Genomic DNA, 13106 nt, shown 5'->3' with positions numbered 1-13106 from the left:
TTCCTGAAGAGGATGGTGTGGGTCAGGAAGTCATCTCTGATTCCTATGGTCTGGATGATGGTTGTAACAGTAAGACTTGATCTAGGACAGAATAATCCTGAGATCAATCAGCCTTGTGGGCCGGGTGGGGCTGGGACACCACACTTACAACAGTGGAACTGTGTGTGGCAAGGCGGTATTCACTGTGGTACTCCCAGAGCCCAACCTAGCCAAGATCCTGATTGTTATTTTTGATATTTATCTGTCTTCAAACTACTCCAACTTTTCCTTCCATTGTAGAACATCCGCACAGACATTGTCATGGATGTTGGCTCCAGCCTGAATCCAGCTATAGATATTGGACAGGTAAGCATCTCATGGAAAACTAAGGTTGAAATAAATTTGGGTACTGGTTTCTCCATTTTAATTTTCTGGTTCAATTGCCGTAGACTGTCATTACTTTCGAAACCCCCAACTAGACAGATAGTTGATGGATGGATTCAGAGTATAGAATGAGAGAGATATTTTGGGGATATGGCTGATGCAGGGACTTGTTTTATTTGACTACTATGCATACTTGTTACAAAGGTTTTGTTTTCTTTTTTCTTTGGAGAGGTAGGTGGGAGGGAAAGAAAAAATGTTTTGTCAATTGAAAAAAAATAAAAACTCTACTTATTAATAAGCACATTTATCCATAGCATAGTTTGAAGCATTGTACAGTGGTTTTAGGTCAACATGGTCCCTGCTGAGTGGGCGTTTATAATTTAAGACAAACAACACTAACATGAGGTCCTTCTAAAAGGTAGCACAAACAACCAAATAAATTCAGGATAGTAAAAGTATTAGGCGAAAGTAGCATGGCCTAGTGAATAGAGAGCTGGCCTCAGAGTCAGGAAGACATAGGTTTAAATACTGCCTCTGGCATATATTGACTGTGTGATTCTGGACAAGTTCCTTAAAGTGCCCCAGACAATTCTTTAAGACTAAGTTGGAGAGGAATTGTTGATCTGCATTGATAGAAGGAGTATTCGCTCAAGTTTCCTACATTAATGGAGTCACAGGTCTGGACCAACATCCATCTCTCTGCCACCAATAAAACATATTGTATACACCCAGACATATCAAGAGCAAAGCCTTCTTGGAGTAGACAGTATAGACAGTGGGGAGAAGTCATCAGATATATTTCCAGAGAGAGTGGGACGTTAGAAATTATCATAGTTTCCTTTCTCCTTCAGTAAGTGCTAAAAGATTTTATGGTAGAGATTAGATTTGAAGAATTGGAAGTTGTACCAGAGATCATTGGGAGGGCTAGGGGTGGAGGATGGGAGGAGGTTATGGAGGGGAAAGTTTTCAGACTAATGACAAAACTTAGGAGATGCCTATTCAGAATTAAAAGGACAAACAAATATGTGCATGCCCAACATATATAGAAGGGAAAACTTGAGATTTAGGGAAAGACAAAAAGAAGTGACTGGATGGAAATATTGAGCCAGGCAAGTCTAGAAACAAAATCATGTTTCTTAGAACAGGAGCAATTGATAATACAACATACAGAAATCCAATATTTTAAGAAGTGGGTCATTTCTCCTTAAGATGTTGTGGATTTATTGAATCCATAGGGACTCTGTCCCCATAGGGACTAGTGCTAAAGGGGCCTTGGAGGACTTCTATATTATCTTCTGTCTGGGATGTCAGAGCTGGGGAACAGAAATTCCACATGTGGGAGAGAACTTGCTTTTTTTCACCATGTGGCATCATTGGCAACTGCAAGCTGAGAGATCTGTTTCTTCCTTTACATCTCCACTTTCTCAGAGATAAAAGGGAAGTCCCTTTTCTTCTTCCTATCAAGGTTTTTTGTGAAGACTAACATAGATGCAATATGGTTCAGTGGTGTCAAACTCAAATAGAAACACAGGCCACTAAACCATACAAAAGTATATCTGCAGGCCGTGTATCTATTTAGAAAACCACATATTACCATTATCTATTTGTATTTGGATTTTTGCTTATTTTGTTAAATATTTCCCAGTTATATTTTAATCTGGTTGTGCAGCAATCAGTAGCATTTTGGGCCCATACAACCTGAGAGCTACATATATGATATCTCTGGTGTAGATGATAGAAAGCTGGCCTCAGAGGCAGCAAGACCTAGGTTCAAGTCTTACCTCTGATGAGGAGAGCTCACCCACTGGCTGCATGAACCCTGGAGAAATCATTTAAACTTGAGTTCCCCAAGCAACTCTCTAAGACTAAAAGATAGAGAAGTTTCAGATCTATAGTGGTAGAGTTTTCTCATAGCATTTCCTATACCGATTGAAAGCAAAAGTCTGATTCCCATAAAAAGTGTTGATCAATGTATGAAGCTCCTCCCCTATCAAAGCTTTTATGAGTATCACATGACTGTAATAACTAGGGATCTTCTATACCCTTTCTCTGGGGTATAGTGCCAACAACTATTAGTCACCATAAGGACTGGATGTGGGAGGTAAATGAGGAGTAATGGGATGACATAGATCTGCCATTGTTTAATTAGGCTCTGAATACTTTAGATATGCTAGAGAAATAATACAACGATCTTCTCACCCCTTCATTCATCTTTTAGGCTGTTTCTCAGGTCTCATTAAATTTGGGTCCTCTGTTTGTGGGAAGAAGAGCTCCTTTGAGAAAAGTCCAATACTTGGTGTTGAGAGCCAGGGTAGCAAGTGGATCTTTGTTTGTCTTGCAGGTAGAAGGGGCATTTGTCCAAGGCCTTGGACTCTTTACTCTGGAAGAGCTGCATTACTCTCCTGAAGGGAGCCTGCTTACTCGAGGACCCAGCACCTACAAGATCCCTGCCTTTGGCAACATTCCTATTGAGTTTAGGGTGTCTCTTCTCCGGGATTCTCCCAACAAAAAAGCCATCTATCACTCTAAGGTATCACTATGGGATCTGGATATTTGGGTTTAATAAATGTATCTTTCAGAGTCAGTGTAAAAGGCATTGGTCTTTTCAGCTGTCCATTGCCTACGTCTAGAATTGTCCTGTTGTCTTGGAAACAAGTGGTGCTGGCTGCTGGTCCTGCCCAAAGATTTGGGTTGAGTTGGGGTTTGAAGAGTTATCTTGAAAGAACATGAACCCACTTCATCTAGAATCAGTTTAGAAAGGTTTCCAGATTAGTCTGGTTAAGTTGGTCTGGCTCCATAAGTATCAAACAGAGGCAGACATCTTTGTCAGGGATTAGCTTTAGTCTTAGGCAAGCCTCAACCTACTCATATGTTAAATGATATGGCTAATAACTTGTGGCAACTTCCTCTAGTGGTGGTGTAAGGATTGGCTAAGATATGAGAGGAGAGCCAACCTAGTGTAATGGATAGAGTGCTGATCTTGGAGTCAGGAAGGTATGGGCTCCAGTACAGCCTCAAATGCCTGCTATGACCATGGCCAAGTCCCTTAATCTCTTTGAGTTTTGCTTTCCACATCTGTAAATCTGCAACGAGAGAAAGAGAGAGAGAGAGAGAGAGAGAGAGAGAGAGAGAGAGAGAGAGAGATAGAGAGACAGAGAAGCAAAAAAGAAATCTGTAAAATTTAATAGCATCTTTCTCGCAGGATTGGTGTGAGGATGAAATGAAATGATGTATGTAAAGCGATACATAAGTGGGAGCTATTATTATTTTAAATAGATATCCTTTGTTATCATATAACTCCAATTTACCCTATATCCTTTCTTCACTTCCCCCTTAGAGAACCATCTTTTATGACAAACATTTTTAAAAAGAAAAATAGGAAGCAAAGAAATTCAGCAAAACCAATCAGTGCATTGAAAAAAAATCTGACAACATATTTAATGTTTCACGCCTGTGGGCCCTGCCCCCACCCCTGCAAAGAAGTGGAGAAAGTTGTCTTCTCATATCTTATCTTTGGGGTCAAGCTTTGTAATTTGCAGGAGTCATTTTCTATTGCTTTGTGGTGGTTGTTTTTTCCTATTTCTGTTGTAGTCATTGTGTATATTTTTTCCTGTTTCTGCCAACTTCATTCTACATCAGTTCATATCTTTCTCTCTTCACTCTTCTAATCATATCCACTGTTACTTTCAGCATAGTAATATTCCATTACAATTTTGTAGCATAATTTATTTAGCCATTCCCCAAACTCTTTTATCCTTAATACAGTTTGACATTCACCTATGTTTCTCCACCTCCTTTATTTGCCTCCAAAGGCAAATAAAGATTCTACTTTGTTCTTTGCCCATTCTTCTTATGATGGTCGAGTGATGAGATCCAAGTTCCAGGTCTGGTTCTCACTTTTTTACTCATTGAGTAAGGTCCCCATTTGCAGCTCATACTCTATTCCTATATACTCATAGGACCCAGGCTCCTGCACAATAAATTGAGTATGGGACTCAGTTTGACTCCTTTTCCCCTGCTTTCTATTTGCACAGGCTGTTGGAGAGCCCCCCCTCTTCCTGGCCTCCTCCATCTTCTTTGCCATCAAGGATGCTATCTCTGCAGCCCGTGTTGAGCATGCAGATTGTAAGATGACGGAGCTTTTCCAGCTGGATAGCCCTGCCACCCCAGAGAAGATCCGCAATGCCTGTGTGGACAAGTTCACCACTCTGGTAGGATTCCCACAGCCTTAATGATAATCCTTCTAGAATGGAAGGGGTTTGTTAAGAAGTCTTGTCTGTGAATTATTGTGAAAACCAAGATTGAGGAACCAAGGAGAGGGCCTTATGAGGCTCCTTCTCTGTTGAACAACATAGATTCAGTGATTAACCATTAGCAATATAATGAACTCCAACCGATGCGGAAACCACAGGGAGTCAGAAATCAGCTTGACCTAAGGAAGAAATTGATACTAATGAGAGTTGTCCTACAGTAGAATGGACTAGCTTGTTGAATGGGAGATCCCCTACCACTGGAAATGTTTAAGAGATTAGATGACCCTGGGGGTGGCAATAGAAGAGATTCTCCCATTGTGCTAAGATCCCATATAACTCTAAAATTTTGTACTTATAGAGTACCAAAAAGAGCCATAACTGGCAGTATTTTCAACTGGGCCAAAGTTAGGGGTGTCAAGAAAGCTTACCAGGGTTGTAGTCTTGAGGGAGGAAGCCTTGGGAATTCTTGTGGTTTGAAAAGAGTATGCTGACTTTAGAGTTCAAATCTTGCCTTTGATGTATGATATTTATGTGACTTTGGGCAAGTCACTTGATTTTCCTAGGCTTTATTTCCCTCCTTTCCAAGATAAGGAGGTTAAAACAGAGGCCCCTTCCAACTTTAGAACTATAGCTACTCTGGGGAAAAAACCTGGCATATCACTATTGGAAGTAGAGCCTTTCAGAGGAGGAAGCACTCTCCCACAGGGTCTGTTGGCACTCTCCCTGTTGCCTACCCTGAAGCAAAGCCCCACATTCCCCACCCTAGTTATACCTCTCATGGCTCAGACTCTCTGAAAGAGCAATAAAATGATGAAAAAACTCTCCAAATAGCAGTTTTGTCGCAGGGCCACATGTTAGATGGCCTCCTTGGAACTAAAAAAAATATAAAAGTCCAAATGCATGTATGTTATCTGTGTTTTTCATAGATATGAATAAAGGAGGTATATAATAGATCCACAGAAAAGCCATGTCTTCAAAGTTGGTCACTAACATTTATAGAAGCCCTAATATGCCATGGCTCTGTGAGCAGAGACAAATGATACATAGAGGATTTTTTAATTGGCATCCCTTTGGGATATGCTGATTTGATTCTATTTGTGTGCTGATTCATTTGAAAGAGAACCTGCAAAAACTGGTTGAGGAGGGCTTCTTCCTTGGTCTCAGCTTCAGAACTAGTGTTTTACCTCAGGGTTTGTCTGGAGTTGCACATATGCAGAACCCTCTGATTGCCATCTTAAGTATATTTCATCAGTAATAATAGTAATTAGAAAATAGGCTTATAGCTCGATACTTTTATTCAATTACAAAACACAATCATTTTGTCCACCTGTACAATAGTCCTTAAATGTTACACATCAAAGAATAATAGGAATATATTGACAAGCGCCAGAACCATTTCTATTTGTAATTCATCAAAAAAGATAAGGAAATGATGATGATGATGATTATGATTCGGACAATAATCCCTCCACTGATAAAGATTGTAAGACGTCCCTACTTTCTCTAATTATGTGACTTTCATCTGTGGCCTCCCATAAATTCTCTATGAAGGATCCATTTTCATCTAGTTATTTTAATATGTCAAGGGAGAAAGCAATACAATACAATGTTCTGATTCAAATGAATAGCTGGTGGTATTAGTTGAATTCTATGATGGACACGCTGTTCTAGAAGCAATGGGCTGTGGCCTGTGTGAATGCCATGTTCCAAAGGACAGGACTGAGGAGATATGTTTAATTGTGGAGAGAATGAGAAGTGGAAGGAGATACAACAAGGAGTTTGCTATCAACAACTGTTTTCTTTCCTCTGTAGTGTGTTACAAAAGTGCCAGCAAATTGCAAGCCATGGTCTAAGAGAGTCTGAGAAGAAAGTCCACAGAACAAGTTCCGTGTTGAGGAGAAGGTGCCTCCAAGAGAAATAGAAGACACCTATCATGGGACACAAGATTCTAAATGTACAACATAAAAAAAAATGCCTGGGTCATCACACCTTTTCTGGATTAAGGAAACCAAACACTTAGAAAGATTTTAATCTACAATGTGATTTGCAACAGATGTGATGAGAAAAATCAGAATTTTAAGGTCTCAGTAGTAATTGAATAGTTTACTCCATAGTAATCCATAGCTTCCTTTACACACACACACACACGCCAAAACCTAGCTACAAATCTAGTGCTATTGCTTAGAATATCATCAGAGCCAAAATCAAAATATCTCTAGAGAACCTCACAAGCTGGGGTCTGCCTCCTTGGGATTCTTCCAGCCAAGACTTAAAACCTCCAGAAGCTTAGACCAAAGTTCTTTGGAATCCATTTACCTTCCTTTAAGGGATTCTTGTTAGAGCACCAGAGCTTGAAATTCTGAGTTGTCCCCTTTGTTTAAGGGTAATTAAAAATAGATGTTCTAAATTCTTCAAGAGTAAAAAAGACACTCCAGCCTTCTGTTTGCTGATAAAAAATAAAAAAAACTTTACGTTGATTTGACTTCATTTTGTATAGCTTACATGGATCAAGAAAGGAAGCATGGTATAGTTGATAAAGTGCTAGGCTTGGAGGTAGGAAAACAATTTTAAATTCTGCCTATATCATTTACAGGCTGTGGGTCCCTGGCCAGATCAATTAATGTCTGAGTACCTCAGGTAACTCCTTAGGCCTTGTCTACTAAGTTATAGACGCGTTAGTAGAGAAAATTCTAACCTAGAAAATCACAGGTGCTTTGCATAAAGCAGACTAGACTCATACCACCCAACTAACCAACCAGCAAATCTTTATTGAGTCCCTGTTAGGTCCTATTAGCTGAAAAGGCAATGGAGTAGGAGCCCTACAGGGAGGGACTGTATGTTATCTGAGGAATAGTCTGGCTATGTTCTAAGAGGTTCCTCCTAAGACTGGCCAAAGGGTGATGCATTTCTCAGCTATGGCATCTCCCAAAAACCTGCCACTAAGTTGTAGAGGGTATGTGACTTATTTTGGTAGAGTAACTACACAGATCTTTTAATATCCTCAAAGTAATCTGAGTATCAATGATGACCTTACTAATTAGCTGTTAATTTTCAGCATGACTCTTCAAAATAGGAAGTGTTCAGTGGATTTTGAAGCCTCTGGGTATATTTATTAGTGTTGAGAAAATTACAAATTAGCCATTGTGGTGACCGAGGGCCAAAAGCAAGGTTTATAGCTCTCAGTTCAATGGTCAAGAATGAGATCTAGGAAGGATATCTTGGCCAAGGTTTTCCCAGAAATGATGACAGAGGACAAAGTCATGCCCTGGATTTTGAACATGAAACTTTTACTGCCTTGGTTTGCTTAGGCATAAAGGAAAAAGGAAGTAGCAGGGTTCCTTGTGGAATAGTGGTCAGTGACAATATTGGCTGTAAGATTTGGTCTTCATAGTGGGAGTGAGCTCGTGGGTGTAAACTTTGGCCTTCGTGTAAATGCTTTTAAAAATATCACCTTCTATATGAATGTAAGACATTATCATTATTATAGAAATAATTTCAGGCAGGTTTTTCAAATGAATTCATATTAGGTCACCCCAAACTGACTTCATGTAGAATGTGAGTTCCTTGGGGGCAGAGACTGTTTCACTTTAATTTTGTGTCCCTAGCTCTTAGCACAGTTCCTGGCACACAGTATATACTATTTTAATAAATGCTTCTTGGTTCATAGGGAACAGGAAGATTCAACAGGGAAAAGAAAGCTGCAGAATCCCATAGTTGGAAGGAACATCAAAGACCATACAGTCCAACTTATACTTGAATAGGAATACTCTCTCTACAACATTCCTAAGTAATCATCTAAGTGTTTCCACTCAAGTATCTTCAGTGAAGGGGAACCTCCCACCTCCCAGAGCAGCCTATCCCACTTTTGGACGGCAGTAATTGTAGAAAGTTTTTCTTTACATTGAGTTTAAACCTGTCTCTATGAAGCTTTCATTCAATGCTTCTAGCTCTGCTCTGGGGAAGTCAAGCAGAATGCGTCCAGTCCCTCTTCCATGTTAGGTTCTTATCTTGCCTTTTGGACTAGCTACTTGCCTAGCTTCAGGCAATCCACTTCATCACCTCTCCTTGGACCTCAGTTTTGTCATCTGTAAGGTGAGGTGGTTGGAGGATGAGCTCTAAAGTCCTTTTCTGGATATAAGAATTCTGTCATTCTGTTACTTCCAAATGCAGCAATATCGGAGATTTGCTACACTTACAGAAATGGATCACTTATTATTCTGGGTTAATAGGGTGTGAAGACATCTCTCTGCTTCATGTTTCCTAATATTCTCCACATCCATGGGGCAGATAAAGAGAGTGAGGGAGGAGAACACATTCTCAACTCTGGCAGCTGTGAGATAAAGAATGCCATTTCCTCCAACTCCTAGTTTCAATAAAAGGTTTTTCCCCTCTGACTGGCCAGTCATTATTAAGCATGCTCTCACGCAGCCTGCTTGTGGGGAGAGAAGTTCCTGAGAAGCAGCTTGGTTGATTAGAATGTTTAATGTGAGAAAGAAATGAAACTGTCAGCTGTTCCACAGGAGTGTCAGAAGGGTCAGACAGACCTACCTCTGGCACATGATAACTGCTAATAAATAATCATACTCACCCTTAATGATAGGGAAGGGGCTGATAGGGCTATAATCTGCTTTCTTTTCTGCAACACGGAAAAAAATGCTTACAGTTTGCACAGCACTAGTATACAAATAGAAACGTAACATAGACCTTGGCTCTTAAGGAGCTCACATTCTCATTGTGAAGACAATACATATAGAAGGTTTTAGTTGCAGTCAGATGGAAAGGTCCTATTGTCCTTAAGGTGCAGCAGCAAATCAATGATTTTTTTGGTGATAAAATCCCAGTACTTCTCATAAAATTTTCTTTTTTTAGGGTACTGGAAAGTTTCTGGCTTATCTACAGTGTGTTTAAGGCTGCAGATCATCAAAACTTGTATTCAATTTTACCAGGAAATCCACATGGAAAAGTTACAGCCTTGGGGGCAATTTTCTTGAAAGATTGTAAGTTAAAATTCTTGACCCCCAAACAAGCAATGGCTTAGACTTCCCCTTATTTATGTTTTAGGATCATGACTGAACAGATCCTTCATTGTAAGGGTGAAACAAAGATAGAAAGAATATTTTTCCATTGGAGTTTAAAGGGCGTTTAAAAGGCTAGGGAGTCTGCTTACCCCAGGGAAGGGACAATGTGATGTTGCAATAGGAAATGAAAAGGACATGCCTTCAAAAAGGGCTTTTGTTTTGTTTTATTTTGTTTGCTTAAATTAAATTTAATCATGCTTTTCATTATCATTTCAAATAGGCTGGGTAAATAAGTCCAGAGTGAGGTATATAACATCTTAGCCTCTGAGATAATTGCCTATAATAGTAAGATGTATGATCTTATAAGGTTTTGAGGCAGAAATATTTCAGAAATAAACTTCAGTTTGACTTCCCCACTTTTGTGCTCAGACCTGTTTCACTCCTTTCATTTCTCAACCTAATCAGAGCTGAACATGATTTTTACTCATACTGACAAGGAAAGACAATATGTACCCAACTTGTTGGTTGATTTGGTTAATTCAGGTAAAATTTATGTGTTTTTTTTTCCTTTTAGTAGGAAAGATGATTTAATATAAAGGTTTCTAATCATTTCATATTGTTTCCACCAAGAAAAATTCTTGATCTTTAGGCACATTAATCAAAATTATAATGCTCATTTATTAATCTTGTGTTTTTACTTAAAAAAACCCAACCACTTCTTGCAAAAGCAGACAATTCTGCCACCTGTTTCTCCCCTCACCTGACCTTCCCTTCCCTGTTTTAATAAGGCAGTAGGAGTGATTGTGTAACCTACTGGCCCTTTGTTCAAAATAGGGTTTATATGTTGATGATGGAGGAGTGTCCCACGTGCAGTAGGCAGAATCAGACATCACAGTTTATGCTAGCTCTACTAAAGGAAGAATTGTGTTGAATATTCAATAACTAAACCTGTTCGCTAGAGCTTAAAGTGAGAGTTCTATGAATGTGTCCAGTATAATTTTTGTCTGCGAAGGCCTAAAGAATGGCCCTGTGCTGATTTTGCAATGGAGGACAAGAGAAACTTGAAAAGATGTATGTTGGGGAGGACACAGAATGGGGGAAGGAGTAAGGGCAGAAACAATTATGAGGTACCCGTTAACTAATGTTGAAGTCCACTGTGGAAATATATGAGCACTGGGTGTTTCACGGGAGCTTTCACAACGGAATTTCATTGCCTCGGGTAGGCTGAGAAGGGACAGTTACTAATGCAGTTGGATTATAAAACGGACCCCTACTTTGTTGAGTGCAGGGAAGATTGGCTTTTCAGCAGGGAAAAACCGAGCCAGAATGGGTGGCCAATATAGATATTCCAGGCAGTCTCCTTTCACAAGGTCATTTACTGTAGGGTCCTCCAGGACACTAACCCAGAGAGTCAGAAAACCACATGTTTGTCTCTACATCCCTAGTGGTGGTGTGGTGGCCTGACCTTGAGTCAGAAGACCTGAGTTCAAATCTGGCCTCAGATGCTTATTAGTTGTGTGACCCTGGCCGAGTCACTTAAACTCTGTTTACCTCAGCTTCCTCATCTGTAAGATGGGGATCATAATAGTACCCACCTCCCAGGGAGGAGCAAAAGAGACAAGATTTATAAAGCGCTTAGCACATAGCAGGTTCTATATAAATATTATTTATTATTCTTTTGTGATGTATTGTATCGGGTATTTTGAGGGCCCAAGATTTAATATAGATAAAAAAGATAACGTATATGGCAGACAGCAGGCAGAAAGAAAGCCAACCCATACATATAGGAAAGAGGAAGATCTCTGGAAGGGTGACCTGGGGTTTAGCTCTGAGTGTTGTCCCATAAGTGCCTGGGCTAATTTATTTATAGAAACAAGAAAATCTTTAACCCTGCCGGACAAATGGTTGGATTCACAAATCTTCAGCATGAGGCCTCTTTTCCCTTCCCTTATTGGAATATAAGCTTCTTCGAGGCAACTATAATTTTATTTCTTTCATAACATACTCCTTGCCTAGCATGATGGCTGGCAGATAGCTGGTGTTCGATAAATGCTTTTTGACTGATGGGTTGTTTGTCGAAACAAGGACTAGCCTCCCCTATTACCTGAACCCACCATTCTCATTGCTGCCGTGGAGCTTGCAGTTCATGCTGCTCATCCTGTCTGGGATTCCCTTTTCCGTCCTCTTCATCTGTCTAGGGCATACTTAGCATTTCGGAAGCATTGCCTGGCTTCTGCAGTGTGGCCAGATCTCAGCTCTGTGCTTACTATCTGTGGCACTTTCAACAATGCTTTAACTCCTCGGGGCCTCAGTTTTCTCCTTTCGGGGACAAGATGATGGGACTGGATGACCTCCAAGATCCCATCCACTTCTAAATCTATGACCCCGCATGTCTTTTGGCCATCATGAAGATGCTCCATTCCTACATCTCTTGTGAGTCAGTGTGGACAGTAAAGAGATTGTGTACTTGGAGTCAAAAAAGATCTGGGTTCATGTCTTGTCTCCGCCATTTACTAGTTATGTGGCCATGGGTAACCCACTTAATCTCTGAGTCTCAATTTCTTTGTTTATAAAATTGGGATCCTAATATACCACTTTATTCACAGGTCTGAGGAGATGCTCAAATTAGAAAATATTTGTAAGGCATGATATAACCATGAAGCATGGCCAATCTTCTTTCTTTACTTAAGTTGAATGTCCTAATGTGGGTGACTTTAAATAGTAGGGTAAGAAGTTTGTATTTTCATCCTAAATTTTATCCTAAAGGCAATAAAGAACCACTGAATATTTTTGAGCAAGGGATTAAGATAGTGTGTTAAGAATATTAACTTGGTAATTGTATGGAAGAAAGAGTAGGAGAAAAATGGGACTAGAAGTAAGGAAACCAATATGGAGGCTGTTGTAATGGTCCAGTTGAGGGGTAATGAGGGCCTGAACTAGGATAGTATATGGAGAGAAAGGAAAATATTTGATAGAGATGGTAGAGGTAGGAATAATAAGAATTGCCAATGGTGGCAATTTAAAATTGTGAACCAGAGTGATTTGAAGGATGGTGGTGCCCCCTAGAAAGCAAGAAGTTTGGAGAAGGGGTAGATTGGAGGTCGGGGGGAGGAGGATAATGACTTCCATTTTAGATGAGTTAAAGTTAGGGTGCCAATATCCAGTTGGGATTTTCTTTTTGAGACTTGTTTCCTTATTTGTAAAATGGATATGGAACTTTGTTTCCATGGGCAACTTGAGGTAATTAAGGAAACTTTGCAATTTGCTAAAAGCAATCCCGCTCATTCCTTCCTGTTTAATTTCAGTCCTAAATTATTGTCCATCTGTCCTGTCCTATATGCATCTACTTAGGAATGTGCTCTAACTAATGTTTTTTCAGATGTGTGCCATAATCTGGTCAATAGGAATTCTCCATTCACTTGGTCTTTCTTGTGTAGATGATCAGGCTTTCATACTCTTTTGAATATATGCC

At 39.9% G+C, this 13106-nt stretch overlaps 1 protein-coding gene across 2 annotated transcripts in view; it reads left to right on the top strand.

Annotated features, from left to right (window-relative positions):
* Positions 1-10064, top strand: part of XDH (xanthine dehydrogenase) — an 86563-nt gene extending 76499 nt beyond the window's left edge. For both annotated transcript variants that reach the window (XM_036748100.1, XM_036748099.1), the window contains exons 33-36: positions 280-345; positions 2705-2893; positions 4398-4574; positions 6429-10064. In XM_036748100.1, coding sequence (XP_036603995.1) covers positions 280-345; positions 2705-2893; positions 4398-4574; positions 6429-6479 — 483 coding nt within the window. In that variant the 3' untranslated portion in view covers positions 6480-10064. The remainder of the gene's footprint in view (positions 1-279; positions 346-2704; positions 2894-4397; positions 4575-6428) is intronic.
* Positions 10065-13106: the final 3042 nt, after the last annotated feature.

The sequence above is a fragment of the Trichosurus vulpecula genome, chromosome 3 (assembly GCF_011100635.1).
Source record: "Trichosurus vulpecula isolate mTriVul1 chromosome 3, mTriVul1.pri, whole genome shotgun sequence".
NCBI classification, from domain to species: domain Eukaryota; kingdom Metazoa; phylum Chordata; class Mammalia; order Diprotodontia; family Phalangeridae; genus Trichosurus; species Trichosurus vulpecula.
This window is presented reverse-complemented; position numbering and strand designations above follow the sequence as displayed.